Consider the following 12,041-nt stretch of genomic DNA (forward strand, 5'->3'; position numbering starts at 1 on the left):
TGGGTGATTTAGGAAGGTCCCTTCCCCGCCGGCCCCCATCAGACCCCGCTTGCATCCCATCGATGGGATTAACCAGCCCGAATTTTGGAGCGATCTCAGAGAGATGACGACGTCCCTTGGGGATTTTGCTCTTTGTTCTGCTGCTCAAGGTATTAAAATAAAGAAGAGGGATGAGGGCAGGCATTGCTCCATCGCTGGAGCAGTTTTCTCCCCGCGCTGGGTGATGGATGAGGGCAGCACGGTGCAAGGTGCTGTGGTGGCAGCAGGGGACCGAGGGACAGATGGGGCTGGGCTGAAAGGGGGACATAAAGGTTTTGCTCTGGGAATTTTAATATCTAAACTAATTACAGCTAAAGCTGCATCCCAGAGACCACACTGAGCCCAGAAAGCATTGTCCAAAACAACTCCCGAATTTATTTGTTCAAGGCACAAAAATCCCCTTTAGATTCTGGATTTTAAATAACGACGAAAACCAGCAGAAGAGCTAGAGGGGCACAGCGGGAACTTCTCCACCCACTGGAACGGGACCAGGGACATGCCACCCTGTTCACCCCGATGGCTTGGGTGCCCCCATGCACCCTGCAGGTACCCAGCAGCAGAGGAAGGACCCCCAGGACATGCACAGGGGCAAAGACCCCCGATCCCATGCGAAACATGAGGGCTCGACCCCACGCACCAGCCAGGTTCATCCCCACCAGTGCTTTAGCCCTCAAAGCATCAGCTTTGTCACCATGGGGAGGACAGGCAGGGCTTCACCTGTCCGGCAGGTTCCCCCCCCAAGCCCTGCCTTTCAACCCCCCCCCAAAAAAAAAAACCCAGGTTAATTTGAGGCAGGGGATAACCGCCCAGATGGGATTTTGCATTTAAGGCAAAAATAAAAGTCCAGCGGGAACCACAGTGGTGCAACGTGAAAAAATAATCGTCCCCACACGTCCCCAGAGAGGTGCATCCATCAGGGCTGAGAGCACCGGCTCTGTCCCCCCATGCCTGGGGGTTCCGCAGGTCCCATCCATCTTCCCGGAGCCTCCAGGGCTCCATCGGTCGCTCCCATGGACGTCGCTGAGCCCATCACCCCTCTCAAGGCCTCTGGGCTTGGAAAGGGCACCGAAATTTGCCCTGGAAGGCACCTGGCAGGCGGCTGGCTCAGCTGTGGCTACACGTGAGCAGGCACAGAGGGTGCTGGGGGGAACGGTCGACCCCGGTTGCTCTCAGCCCCACGTGGGGACGGACAGACGGACAGGGAAGAGCCTCCACCCCACGCACACCATCCCTGGGAAGGATGGACCAGTCTTCGGGACTCACCAGGGATAAAGAGACGCAGCCTCTCTCCAGCCCCAGGGCGCCCCGAAGACATGGCCGGGGAAGGAGGAGGGTGATGGGGCCCCGGGATGAAGGGTGGCAGCAGGTCTGTGCCCTCCCCAGGGGACCCAGAGCTCGTCCCCACTGGGGACATCTCAGCTGGTCCAGGGCACAGGGTGCTGTTTGGGGGGTGTCCCAGCTCCCATCAATCAATTTCTTGCTCGTTATCTGGGGAGAAAGCAAAAGACTAAATACAAATTGGCAAAGACATTAAAAAAGAATAATAATTCCCAGGTCTAAATTAATGAGTTAATTTGGTCACTGACAGCTCTGGGCTCTCCCTGCCCTGGAAAACTGAGATCCCCACTCCCAGGGCTGATGCCAGCCTCAGGCAAATACAACCAGGCACACGTAGGTGTGTTTTTATCCCTCCATCCATCCTCCCGGCTAGAAACGCCCCCGCAGCTGGCAAACCCTGGGAGATGTTATTATTCAAGCTTTGTTTCTGCTGAAAAAGTGGTCGAGGAGCAAGCAGGAGATGTCTCGCACATCGGGTTAAGCAAACAGGCTGCATCAGGGGATGAAAAGCCAAGGGGCCGGGAAGCTGAGCACGGGCTGTGGCGGCTTGCGAGGGGGAGATAAGGGCAGGGAGGAGGAAAAAAAAAAGAGGAAAAGCTGAGTCAGTTGATGCTTCACTAAAGGTGTGAAGGGGAAGGGAGAAAAGGCTTTTATAAACCTATTGGGGTGGGGGGGAAAACAGCATTAGAGAAAAAACAGGGCTGTTAATAAAAGAGGAAGGGAGGGTTAAATTAGCAGTGATTCACCAGCAGCAGAGGCCAAGCCTCCGCCTTTAATAAGAAAGGAAATAAATTAAAAGATTGAGATCTTGGGACAAGGATGAGCCAGGGAGGAGTGAGGCTGACCAGGCACGGAAAGTGCTGGAGCCCATCACTGGGCTGGGCTGGGTGATGGGCTGTTGGCAGCATCGAGCTGGGAGGTTGGAAGAAGATACTGAAAGGCAGAAACAGGAGCTGGGACTCCAATTCTCATGAACTTCCACCAGAAATTTGGTACCAGGCTGCTGGTGGGGAATTCTGCATGGGGAGGGATGAAGCTCATGCCTCCCTCTCCGCAAGGTGAGGATGGACCCCAGCAATTCCCCTCCTCTCAGCAAATTGATGGCAATGATCAAAAAAAAGACCCAAATTCCTCGCAATGACCCAGGTTGGTGGCATGAGGCTTTTCTCGGCCCCAAGCTGCCCAAGAAAAGGAAGGATAACAGAAGAAATGCCACGTCAGAGCTGTTGGTTGCATCGCTCCACCGCTGCTGGGAGATACAAGTGATAGCCAGGGCAAGCGCAGCCCAAATTGGAGTGGAAATGGGTGCTGGGAAATAATTGATCTGGGAAAATTTGATTGAAAACTGGGGAAAAATAATGAAAAAAATTGAAAAAAAATGGAGGGGGAAAAAAACCAACCCCAAAACCCAATGATGGATGATGGAGATGCTCAGATCTTAGTGTAAAGCATCTATTGCATCATCTCCAGCGTGCTTAGGAAGAAACTTTCATCATGAGGCAGCTCATGGTGCTACACCACTGCCTGGCAAACGCACTCACCGTCTTTGCTCTCCACGCTCTTTAGCGGCTGCAGAGCTGCGAAAAGCAAAACAGCACATGGTCAGTCCCCACTGTGCGGGATGGGGGGCTTGCAAGGGAACGGCTCCCCGGAGGAAACAGCCAAGAGCCCCATTTTGAGGAACCCACCCCAATAATTGCACCCGCCAATTTCCATCGCAAACAAACCCCCGGTCCCTAAATTTCCCCGGCAGTGAAGGAGCCGGCATTCCAAGCAGGCTTGCTCCTGCACCAGCAGATAAAGGCAATCACTGGGCATATAATTAACCCGTTTGATGACAGCAGAGCACCACGAGTGCTTTTTTATGAAGAGATAGGATGGCTTATCAGGGAGCTGCCAGCCTGAGGGGGTACGTCGAAGAGCGGGTGAGCACGGGAGGGCTGAGCACCGATGGAGGGTGCAAAGCACACCGGGGTGCTTCCTTGCGTAGGGGACAGTGGCACAAGCACACACTGTAATGCACTCACATATACAATAAGCAAGCATCATGCACCCACCTGTCTTGGGTTCTTCCCCCTCCTCATCCTGCTCCTCTGTCCCTGCAGAAGAGCAAGCCAGAGTGTGTGAAGCATCTGCCAGGCTCCACCCCAGCGCCCACCCTGAATCCCACCTCCCCGGGCAGCCGGGTTTGATGGATCCCCCTTGGATCGCCACCATCCCCAGCCGCTCGGAGCCCCCCACGATCACCCCATATCCCAGGGTCTGCTCGGGACCATTTGCTGCCGAGCTGCTGGTGATGCTCAGGGAGGAGGTGACTGGTACCCACCTGCACCCCCCTCTAGCACCCCATGGCGGGTATTTCCCCCAGGACAAGGCTGTGGCAGGGTGGCACATCCCCTACAAACAAAGCCGAAAAAGCCACAGCTCCGGGTGACGCAGCGCAGCCGCTCGCCTCCCTATTTATAGCGCAGCTGCCATCTGGAGCGGCGCTCGGTGAGGGGCTTAGCCAGGAGACCACGGATCCCCCAACGCCTCCGGGACACCCCATCGGCACCGAGAGATGAGCATCCCCTTCTCCATCCCACAGCACCCACCAGGCTGCCACCCTGTCTTGGAGCCCAGGAGCTTTGCAACCCAAGGGTAAGACCTGCCACAATGCAGTTCCCAGCCAGAAAGACCAGCAAAAATCGCTGCTCCTGCCTCCCGCGGCTGCCAGGCTCACAGGCAGGGTCCCTGCCTCGTTTCTGGCTGACCAAGAGCCACAGCAAAAGGTTATTGCTAAGGGCGTGCAGCCGTCGGTGCAAAACATCACAGGCTGGGAGCTGTGTCTTGATGCTAAAGGACTGAGGTCAGCTGGCGCGGGGCCACTGCTGAGTGTCACGGCACTGCATATCCCCTGGCCAAGGCGAAAATACTGTGTTACAGAGGGGAAGAAAAAAACCCAAAACATATTTTTTTATATGTATCTCCTGCAGATGATTCCCTGGGATCTGCCAGGGGAAAACCCTCTCGGTCCCCACTGCTGAGGACACCTGACAGCCAGGCATCGTGGTGGCATCCGCACCGACGTCCTCCCTGGCAGAGAGAGGAGGAGCAAAGTGGGAGCCCCTGGGGCTGGAGCCTGCGGGTCCCGGCCCGCAGCACAATGCTGGCAGGGAAAGGCTTTGGCAGAGCGGAGGCAGTGAGAGAAAACAAAAGGGGAACGCCAGCAAAGCTGCTTCTGCAGCCATTTTCAGAGCACGGCAGCTTTTTTAAAGCAACAAAGCCCCCCTTTTTGTGCAAACACCTTTCCATAATAAAAAAAACCCAAAAACCAGGAGACGGATGCAGAAAACAAGAGCACGGAGCATCTCTCTCGTGCTATTTCTGTGTGTCAAAGCACTTGTGGCAGAGTGGCAAGTGCTAGAGGCACCTTCTCAGAGATGCTCCACACATGCCTGGTTGTGGGTACCAGACATGCAGAGGATGCTCAGAGAAGGAAGGTGAAAGGCAGGGACACGCTGGGTGGCAGGAAAACCAGGCGTATGTTTGAAATAGCCGCCTGGAGCGATGCACGAGCACAGGCTCTCTGGCATGGATCTGCTGGTGCCTGCCAACCCCAGCAGCTCCAAGTATCCCTTCATCCTTTAAAAGATGCCACCACCAAGGCAAATCCATGCCGGTTAAAATTTGCACCAGCTCCCCCCATCCATCACCCTCCGTCACCCCCTGTAAACCCCATCCCCTTTGGGGAGAGGTAGCTGCCATATTACCTGCATTCTCCTCCTCTTCCTCGCAGCTCTGGCGGATTTTCTTCTGGCACACGTACGCCAGGACGGCGAGCAGCCCCACGACACAGATGGCGAGTCCCACCGTCACCCAGAGAGCCACGGCGGGGAAGGCGAGGTGTTGGCCTTGCGGGGGGAGGAAAGAGAAATACCACCACAGTGAGCACTGCTGCCCGACCTGTCGGGGACCACCAGGGCTTGGGGGATATCTCCCAGAGTGCTGGGAATTGGATTTTTTCCCATAATATTGCTCTTTCTTCAAATAAAGTCTTGACCCAAACCCTGTCCCCCCCACAGACATCACCCCAAGGCTGACCATTTGCTCGCATGCTTGGGAGTCCATCCAAAAGCCACCCTTCTGTCCCCAACCAGCAGCATCCACACAAGTTTTCCTGCAAGAGTTTGGTGCATCCAGCCAAAAAGTTTATGCTCCACCAGGGACCCACCTTTCCAAGCCAGCAAGTGCCGTACCAAGGGTAATTAAACACGAATTAAAGCTACTGGGGAGCACACAAGGTTACAAAGAGCTCCGGGCGAGCAGCGGGAGGAGCTCAGAGTGAAGCAGCGAGGCTGAATGTGTTTGATGAGCTCCTCCCGCCTGTATTTCCGAAGTAGAATTGTTGCAGCTGGGATGGAGAACCCCGAATCAAGAGCATCCCATGGCCACGTGCTGAGAAGACAACTACCATGCCCTGTGCTGGCTTTCCGGGGTGGTTTAGACTGGAACGGGGCAACTAGCAAAGCTAGAGACTAAGAACTACGGATGCTGGTTCTAGCTGGCATGGGGTGAAAGGGGAGGACAGCACAGCCTCAAGTCACCCTTGTAGGTCCATGGGAAGAGAGGTAGAGCGGAGATATGGCATAGCAACCCCCAGGGTGGCTCTGGGCCACAGGAGGGAACCCAGTGCCACCACGGTCACCTTCTTCAGACAGATCCCATCCCTCGCTTCCCCCAATTTTGGCCCTCACTGGCTCACCTGTGATGGTGACGGAAGCTTGGGTCTCCTGCTGCAGCACCGGGTTTCGCACCAGGCAGGAGTAGGTGCTGCTGGGCTCCACCAGCACCTGGAGGACGCTGTGCACATCAAAGAGACCTTCTTCATTGGCCACCTGGGACGTGGTGACATTTTCTGTGATGTTACCACCCTGGCTGTCCTGCCAGAGGACGCTGGCCTCAGGGTAGCCACGGGAAGCGTGGCAAGTCACAGCTGCCAGATCTCCTGGCTTCAAGTCCTTGTTGGGCTCCAGGTTCATATTGGGCTTGGAGTAGGGAGCTGCAAGGGAGAGGAGAGCCGGCATGACGCAATGGAGAAGACCAAAGGATCGGGATCTGGAGCAACCCAATGAGGTTGGACAAGCCCCAGGACAGACTCTTCCAGCTGATAAGGCCAACCAGCTGAAGCCTCCCCAGCTTTGGTTCATTTATGGCCATGCTTCCAGGTGGCCTCTCAACTGAGCGCCTCTCCATCATGGGAGGGAAGGGACTGCACCCCCCACCAGTAATATTTTGGGGAGATGCGCCTGGTTGGTGTCTAACAGAGACCTGACTTCATGGGGAAACCACGGCAAGGGTGGAGAGAGAAAGAGGCTCCACAAAGGAGCAAAGCATGATGGAGCACCCTTCTCTTTGGGGAGATGCATAGGGACACCCCAACCCTCCATCTCTCACCTGCCACCTGCAACGTCACAGCCGCGCTGCTGTAGTCCCGGACCCGGACGAAGCAGGTGAAGCTGCCCTCATCCGAGATCTCCACACGTCGGAGGAGTAGCGAGACATTGCCCTGGGCCAGCTGGTCATAGAAGAGGGCCGTACGGTTGGCGTAGCCCCCACCCTGGTCTGCCAGCTGGTCTCGGCCACCGGAGAAGCTGTGGACCAAGCGCTTGGTGTCTGTCAGCTGCCAGATGAGGCTCAGGTCATTGAGGCTGAAGTTGGCCTCGGGGGAGAAGGAGCAGCGCAGGGTGGCATCTCGGCCGAAAAGAGCCACCACGGGCTCATCCGGGACCTGGATCTCCATAGCACCTGCAGGAGGGTGGCAAGGGCAAAAGCACGTGGTGGTGAGACCCTGCAGAAGCATCTCCTTAAATTCTCCATCTGGATAACATCTAAGCAAATCAAGGGATGCCCATGGGAGGGACCCCTTGGCAGGTGGCATCTCGGGACCTTCCCCAGCACCAACGCCCAGCCAAGCCCACCCTTCTGTGGGGCAGCGAGACAGCCCCACATCCAGCACCAAACCTGGGGCATCGCTGCCCTCAGCTGCCAGCTGCGCCCACAGGCACCCAAACCTGCACCCACCCAGGACACGCAGCCTGGTTCCTCCCCACAGGGAGAGGAGGTTGGTGGGTGACAGCAGCAGGGGCACAGGACGCGGGACGAGCCAGCTCTAGATGGCACCAGTGCTCCAGCGTGATGCCAACCGGCATGCCACGGCAAGATGCCAACCTCGTCCCAGTACCACAGCACGATGCCGACCACGTCGCCCAGCCACGGCGGGATGCCAACCCTGCCGTTCCGTCAGGGAGCAATGCCAACCGTGCCAGGGCTGCCAGACCCTCCGCACGCGGAGCTGGTCCTGGGGTGCCTGCTGGCAGCGAGCAGCAATGTCCCCCAAAGCAGACCCAGGGCACCATCAGCGCTTCATTCACCAATTCCCCCCAACCCCAAAATGGGGAGGAAAAGGGGAAAAAATCTCGCCTTGGACCATTTGCTTTATATTCTGACCTCAACACCATCGCAGAACACAGCAAAGCCATTACCTGCAGCAATTACCTCCCTGGGGACGAGGGCAACAACGTGACATTAAATTTTAAGCAAGAGCCTGAATGGGGAGGATGAGGAGCGGCGGGAAGGAGCCGGGCTGGAGGAGACCTGCCAGGGGCTGCAGACGGGCAGACAGGCAGGAGAAGAGCACTCGGACAGCCTGCCTGGCTCTTGGCAGACTCAAGAGCGTCACGTCTCCCTCCGGCTAATAATAAATGCCAGCGGGTTTTGGGAACGCTACCCAGCCTGGCCGAAATTGCTGCTAGCTGCTGGGCATCCCGAGAGGATTCAGTCCCAATGTCTCTCCCAGGCTGATGTGCTGCAACCTGGGGGCCCAGGAGCTGCAGCCCATGGGGACAGACCCAGGTAAGTCAGAAACCTTCAGGATTTAGTCATCCCACGGTTTCGCCATTCAGCTGTAGCACACAGGACGTGGCGTCCCCTGCTACAAGGGTGGCCCGCGTGCACCAGAAGCCATCACACCCACAGGGTGATGCCCTGGGTAGCTGGAGGACCACGAAAACAGGAGAAACACCTCGTGGGCGCTGCCACCAGGAACCACGGCTCAAAGGCAGCTTTGTTGGGATGAATGTGACATTCAGGACATCTCCTTCAGGGTGATGACACGCAGACCATGCAAAACCCCCTCCAGCCCCGCTCACCTGCCAGGCTGAGCGCCAGCGCTCCCAGGGCAAGCAGCGGGCAGAGCATCCTTGGGGTGAGCAAAGCCTGGGTAAGAAAGCAGAAGCGAGCACGGCCCCGGGCGTCCTTCTCACGGGGAGTTTTTTCTCTCGTATCAAGTGCCCTGAGCTGGGGAAAAAATATAAGAAAACACTAAGATGGTGTTGGGAACCAGGGGCAGAGAGCGGGAGAGGGCAAGAGACCGGCATCCCCCACGCATCAGGATCCCATGCCAGCCGTCCCCTCTGGGTGCCACGCGGCAACCAGAGCACCCACCCCACCATAAAACACAGGAGGGGGTTTGCCTCCAGCCTGGCACCGGCCAAGGGACGGGTGCATCCCCTGCATCAGGGACATGAGGGACCCGGAGGCAGCTGTTGTGCCGGCAGCGCTGGCTGGTGCTCAGGGAAGCCACGTGAGCCTCTTCCCCTCCTCACTGCTTCTCCTCCCCTTTTGTTCCTTTCTTTCCCAGCTTTTCCCCACAGGGTTGGGCTGTTACATCCCTGTCCTCCAAGAGGAGGCAACTTGCTCCCTGTATCCAAAATGGCTAAAAACCAAACATAAGAGGTTTGCGGACTCCCAGCTCCGCCAGCAGCTTGAGGGCTGCGAGGTTCATCCCTGCTTGTGGCAGGAAAGTCTCCAGCACGAGGCTGCCCCAAAAAATGGGGAATAAAACCAGAGCATCTTAAAGCTGGATGGGGTGAGAGGCAATGGCAAGCTGCCCGGCACCTCTGGCTACCGTGGCTCGCTTCCCAAGCATCCCTCCCCAGCCGTGCCAAGAGCTCGCCAGGCCCCTCGTGACCCGCGTTCCTCCCTTGTAGCATAAACGAGACGCAGATATCGCAGCCAGTATCACCGCTGCCGTGTCCTGTCCCTGTCCCAGCACATCCCAGAGCCCCGCTGCTCCACACAGAGCCTTTAGCACCGACAGTTTTCGGTGCAATGGCCATATTCACAATAAATCAGTGTTGCAGCACCGATTTCCTGGGGTGCAGCGGGAACAACTTCAGCCGTCAGCACTTTCCTCCTTAAATCCCCATTGATCAGAAAAATGGCAGCCCCGAAGCTCCGCTCAGCTCAGCTCCCACAGGGAAAACTGAGGCGTAGGGGGAAGCTGAAGCATGGGGGTGGGGGGGAAACTGAGGCACAGCTCTGCCCCAAGCGCTCTGAGGGACCATCCCCTCTCCTTCCCTCCCAAGCGTGAGGCTCCTTTGGGGAAAACAAATAATCCATCTTTTTTTCTTAAACCATATCCCCGACTCTCGCCTTTTCCCAAGCAGACGAGCCTGGAGCCAGTCCTGTGCCAAACCCCAGGCAGCCGGGAAGGGAGGGAGCCGTGGTGGGAGAGGGTGACGGGGCATCGCTCAGCTGCCTGGGCAAGGGAAACCGTGACTCATCTCCCTCACACTCGCCCTTGGAGCTCTTTCCTTTTCCTGGTGATGCTAAAATAAATTATATTTTGTAGGTTTCATGACCTACAAGTCCTGCCGGACCGTCTCAGAGGTGTCACAGGAAGGGGACACCCATGTCCTCAACGCTCCTTCTGCAGTTGGGAGTCTTTCGGTGGGTCTCTTGCCTTTCCGTGACTCAGTTTCCCCCTCCCTGCGGTGTAAGCCCCAGCCGAAGGATGGGCTCTGCCCCGGACCTGAGCTTTCGTTGCAAGTCAGGATATAACGAACCCCACAAACACATCCCTTGGAAGAGGGACGCTCTTGTGCACGGCAAGCCAGGATGGCTGAACCCTCCAGAAACCCAAGGAATAATTAAATCCCTTGCTGCAGTGGGACCCCAGGGACCATACATCACCCGTTCCCCATTTCATATTTACTATCACGCAGCCAAAACACTGCATTTTTATAATACCCAGATTATCAGCTGCCAAATTATCACCCTGAGATGGCTGGAGGTGTAAAGAAAACATCTGCTGGTCCAAGGAGAAGTCCTCACCCACCGGTCCGGGTTGGTCCCAGCTTTTGCGGGTGCCTGGGCTGAGCCCCCCGCTTTGCTCCTCTTCTACCCCAGGCTTTGTGATAGCAAAGAGCCCGGCTCCGCTCCAGACTATTTTTAGTCCTCGCTTAACTTCTCGGCATGCAGCAGAAGCTCCCCGCTTGCAAGGCAGGACCCTGCAGGGAAGCGGGGGATGGCCTGCGAAGGAGCGGTGGAAAGATGGGGTGCCGGGCAGGGATTTGGGGTGCGATATTTGGCGGTAGAAAGGAAGGGATGGGTTATCCTTTTGCTCAACCCCGGGAAAAGGGGAACAATCACTTCCTCTCGGAGCCGGTTTTTTTTTTTTTGTCCCACGCGTAGGGTGGGTTTTAGCTCTATACATTAAATATGGCATTTTAAATTGGGTGGATTTATAAGCAGCCGGGGACGCTGCCTTCCCTGCATCCGCACGGGGAACGGCGGGGGACACCGCCTGCCCCCCCGAGAGGCCCCGCAACGAGAGTGACGGGACCCCCCCCCCCCCCCAACACCCGCCGGGGCTCCCCGAACCCCCCCCGCCTCGGGCACCGGCTCTACCCGGCTCTTCCACGCCGCCCCGGTGGATCCCGGCTCGGTAAAAACCTCATTCATTTCGCCCTCCACGGAACCACGCCCGGATTACCAAACACGCGCACACGCCACGCCGAGAGCCCCGGGCGCGGGAACTTACCGGGAAGGCGGCGCGGGACGGGCGGGAACGCGCGCGCTCCGCCGCGGGCGGGCCGGGGCGGGGGCGGCGACCCCGGGCCCTGATTGGCTGAGGCCGCTTCCTGCCGGGTTCCCGCCGGCGCCGGAGGAGGAGCGGCGGGGCCGGCCCGGGTGGGGTTGGGGTACACGGGGCCGGGGAGCACCAAGGCAGGGAGATTGGGGTGCCCAGAGCCTGGGAGGAACCAGGAGGGCCGAGCCATCTCCTGTGGGAAAACCAAAAAAAGCAGCTGGAGTTTCCCCTGTGGAGACGAAGGCTGCTTCCCAGGGGAAAACCCTGGGTAATGTTGCAAATATTTTGATAGAGAGATCAAAATTTAATCACGTAGAAGAGTTAGGTTTGATTAAGAAGTAAAATTGTGGAGCATAATGTATAGGATTGTTAAGTTTGAAATGTAGCCAGAGAAACTTTAGGAACCATGTTATGTGTGGCTATAGGAACCTTAATATTGTTGAACTTTGAAATAGCTAACCATAGAAACCTCACCAGGAAGTTACTGGGGTTTTTTATGCTTTGTTTCAAGAAACTAAGGAAACTGTCATGGGCACCAGTTATGCTGCTTGGAAACCCCTTACCCTTCCCATCTCAATTTGAGTATCAAAGATTCCAGTCAGTAGACCTAAGTGAAATTGATCAATGATTGTTTTTAAATAAGAATATTGATAAGGTTATATAATCAAAGGACCGATCATTATAAAGGTTAAATTTAAAGAGCAAGCATAGCATGCATTTTTATGTAAAGAGCTTACATAACAATGACCTG

The 12,041-nt window shown here is 56.6% G+C and overlaps 1 protein-coding gene across 3 annotated transcripts; it reads right to left on the reverse strand.

Annotated features, from left to right (window-relative positions):
• Window positions 1–389: 389 nt before the first annotated feature.
• CD276 (CD276 molecule) lies at window positions 390–11,304 on the reverse strand. Of its 3 annotated transcripts, none has more exons than XM_052808771.1 (8): window positions 11,243–11,304; window positions 8,568–8,715; window positions 6,814–7,164; window positions 6,122–6,418; window positions 5,130–5,270; window positions 3,435–3,476; window positions 2,919–2,954; window positions 390–1,527 (listed from the first exon to the last, which is right to left on the reverse strand). In XM_052808771.1, the coding sequence occupies exons 2-8, from the start codon at window positions 8,614–8,616 to the stop codon at window positions 1,505–1,507; spliced, it is 939 nt and encodes a 312-aa protein (XP_052664731.1). In that variant the 5' UTR covers window positions 8,617–8,715; window positions 11,243–11,304; the 3' UTR covers window positions 390–1,504. The 3 variants fall into 3 exon arrangements, with proteins under 3 accessions (XP_052664731.1, XP_052664730.1, XP_052664732.1); XM_052808770.1 differs by lacking the exon at window positions 11,243–11,304 and adding an exon at window positions 11,110–11,227; XM_052808772.1 differs by lacking the exon at window positions 11,243–11,304 and adding an exon at window positions 10,538–10,849.
• Window positions 11,305–12,041: the final 737 nt, after the last annotated feature.

Source organism: Harpia harpyja, chromosome 14 (assembly GCF_026419915.1).
Source record: "Harpia harpyja isolate bHarHar1 chromosome 14, bHarHar1 primary haplotype, whole genome shotgun sequence".
NCBI lineage: Eukaryota > Metazoa > Chordata > Aves > Accipitriformes > Accipitridae > Harpia > Harpia harpyja.

Excerpts from the sequence above, each read along its gene's own strand:
- CD276 (XM_052808770.1), bottom strand. The coding sequence starts at position 11,163 with ATGAATGAGGTTTTTACCGAGCCGGGATCCACCGGGGCGGCGTGGAAG. Across the intron at positions 7,165-8,567 it reads GCTGGCGCTCAGCCTGGCAG|GTGCTATGGAGATCCAGGTC; the intron begins GTGAGCGGGGCT and ends ACCCTCCTGCAG. Across the intron at positions 3,477-5,129 it reads GGAAGAGGAGGAGAATGCAG|GGACAGAGGAGCAGGATGAG; the intron begins GTAATATGGCAG and ends GCTCTTCTGCAG.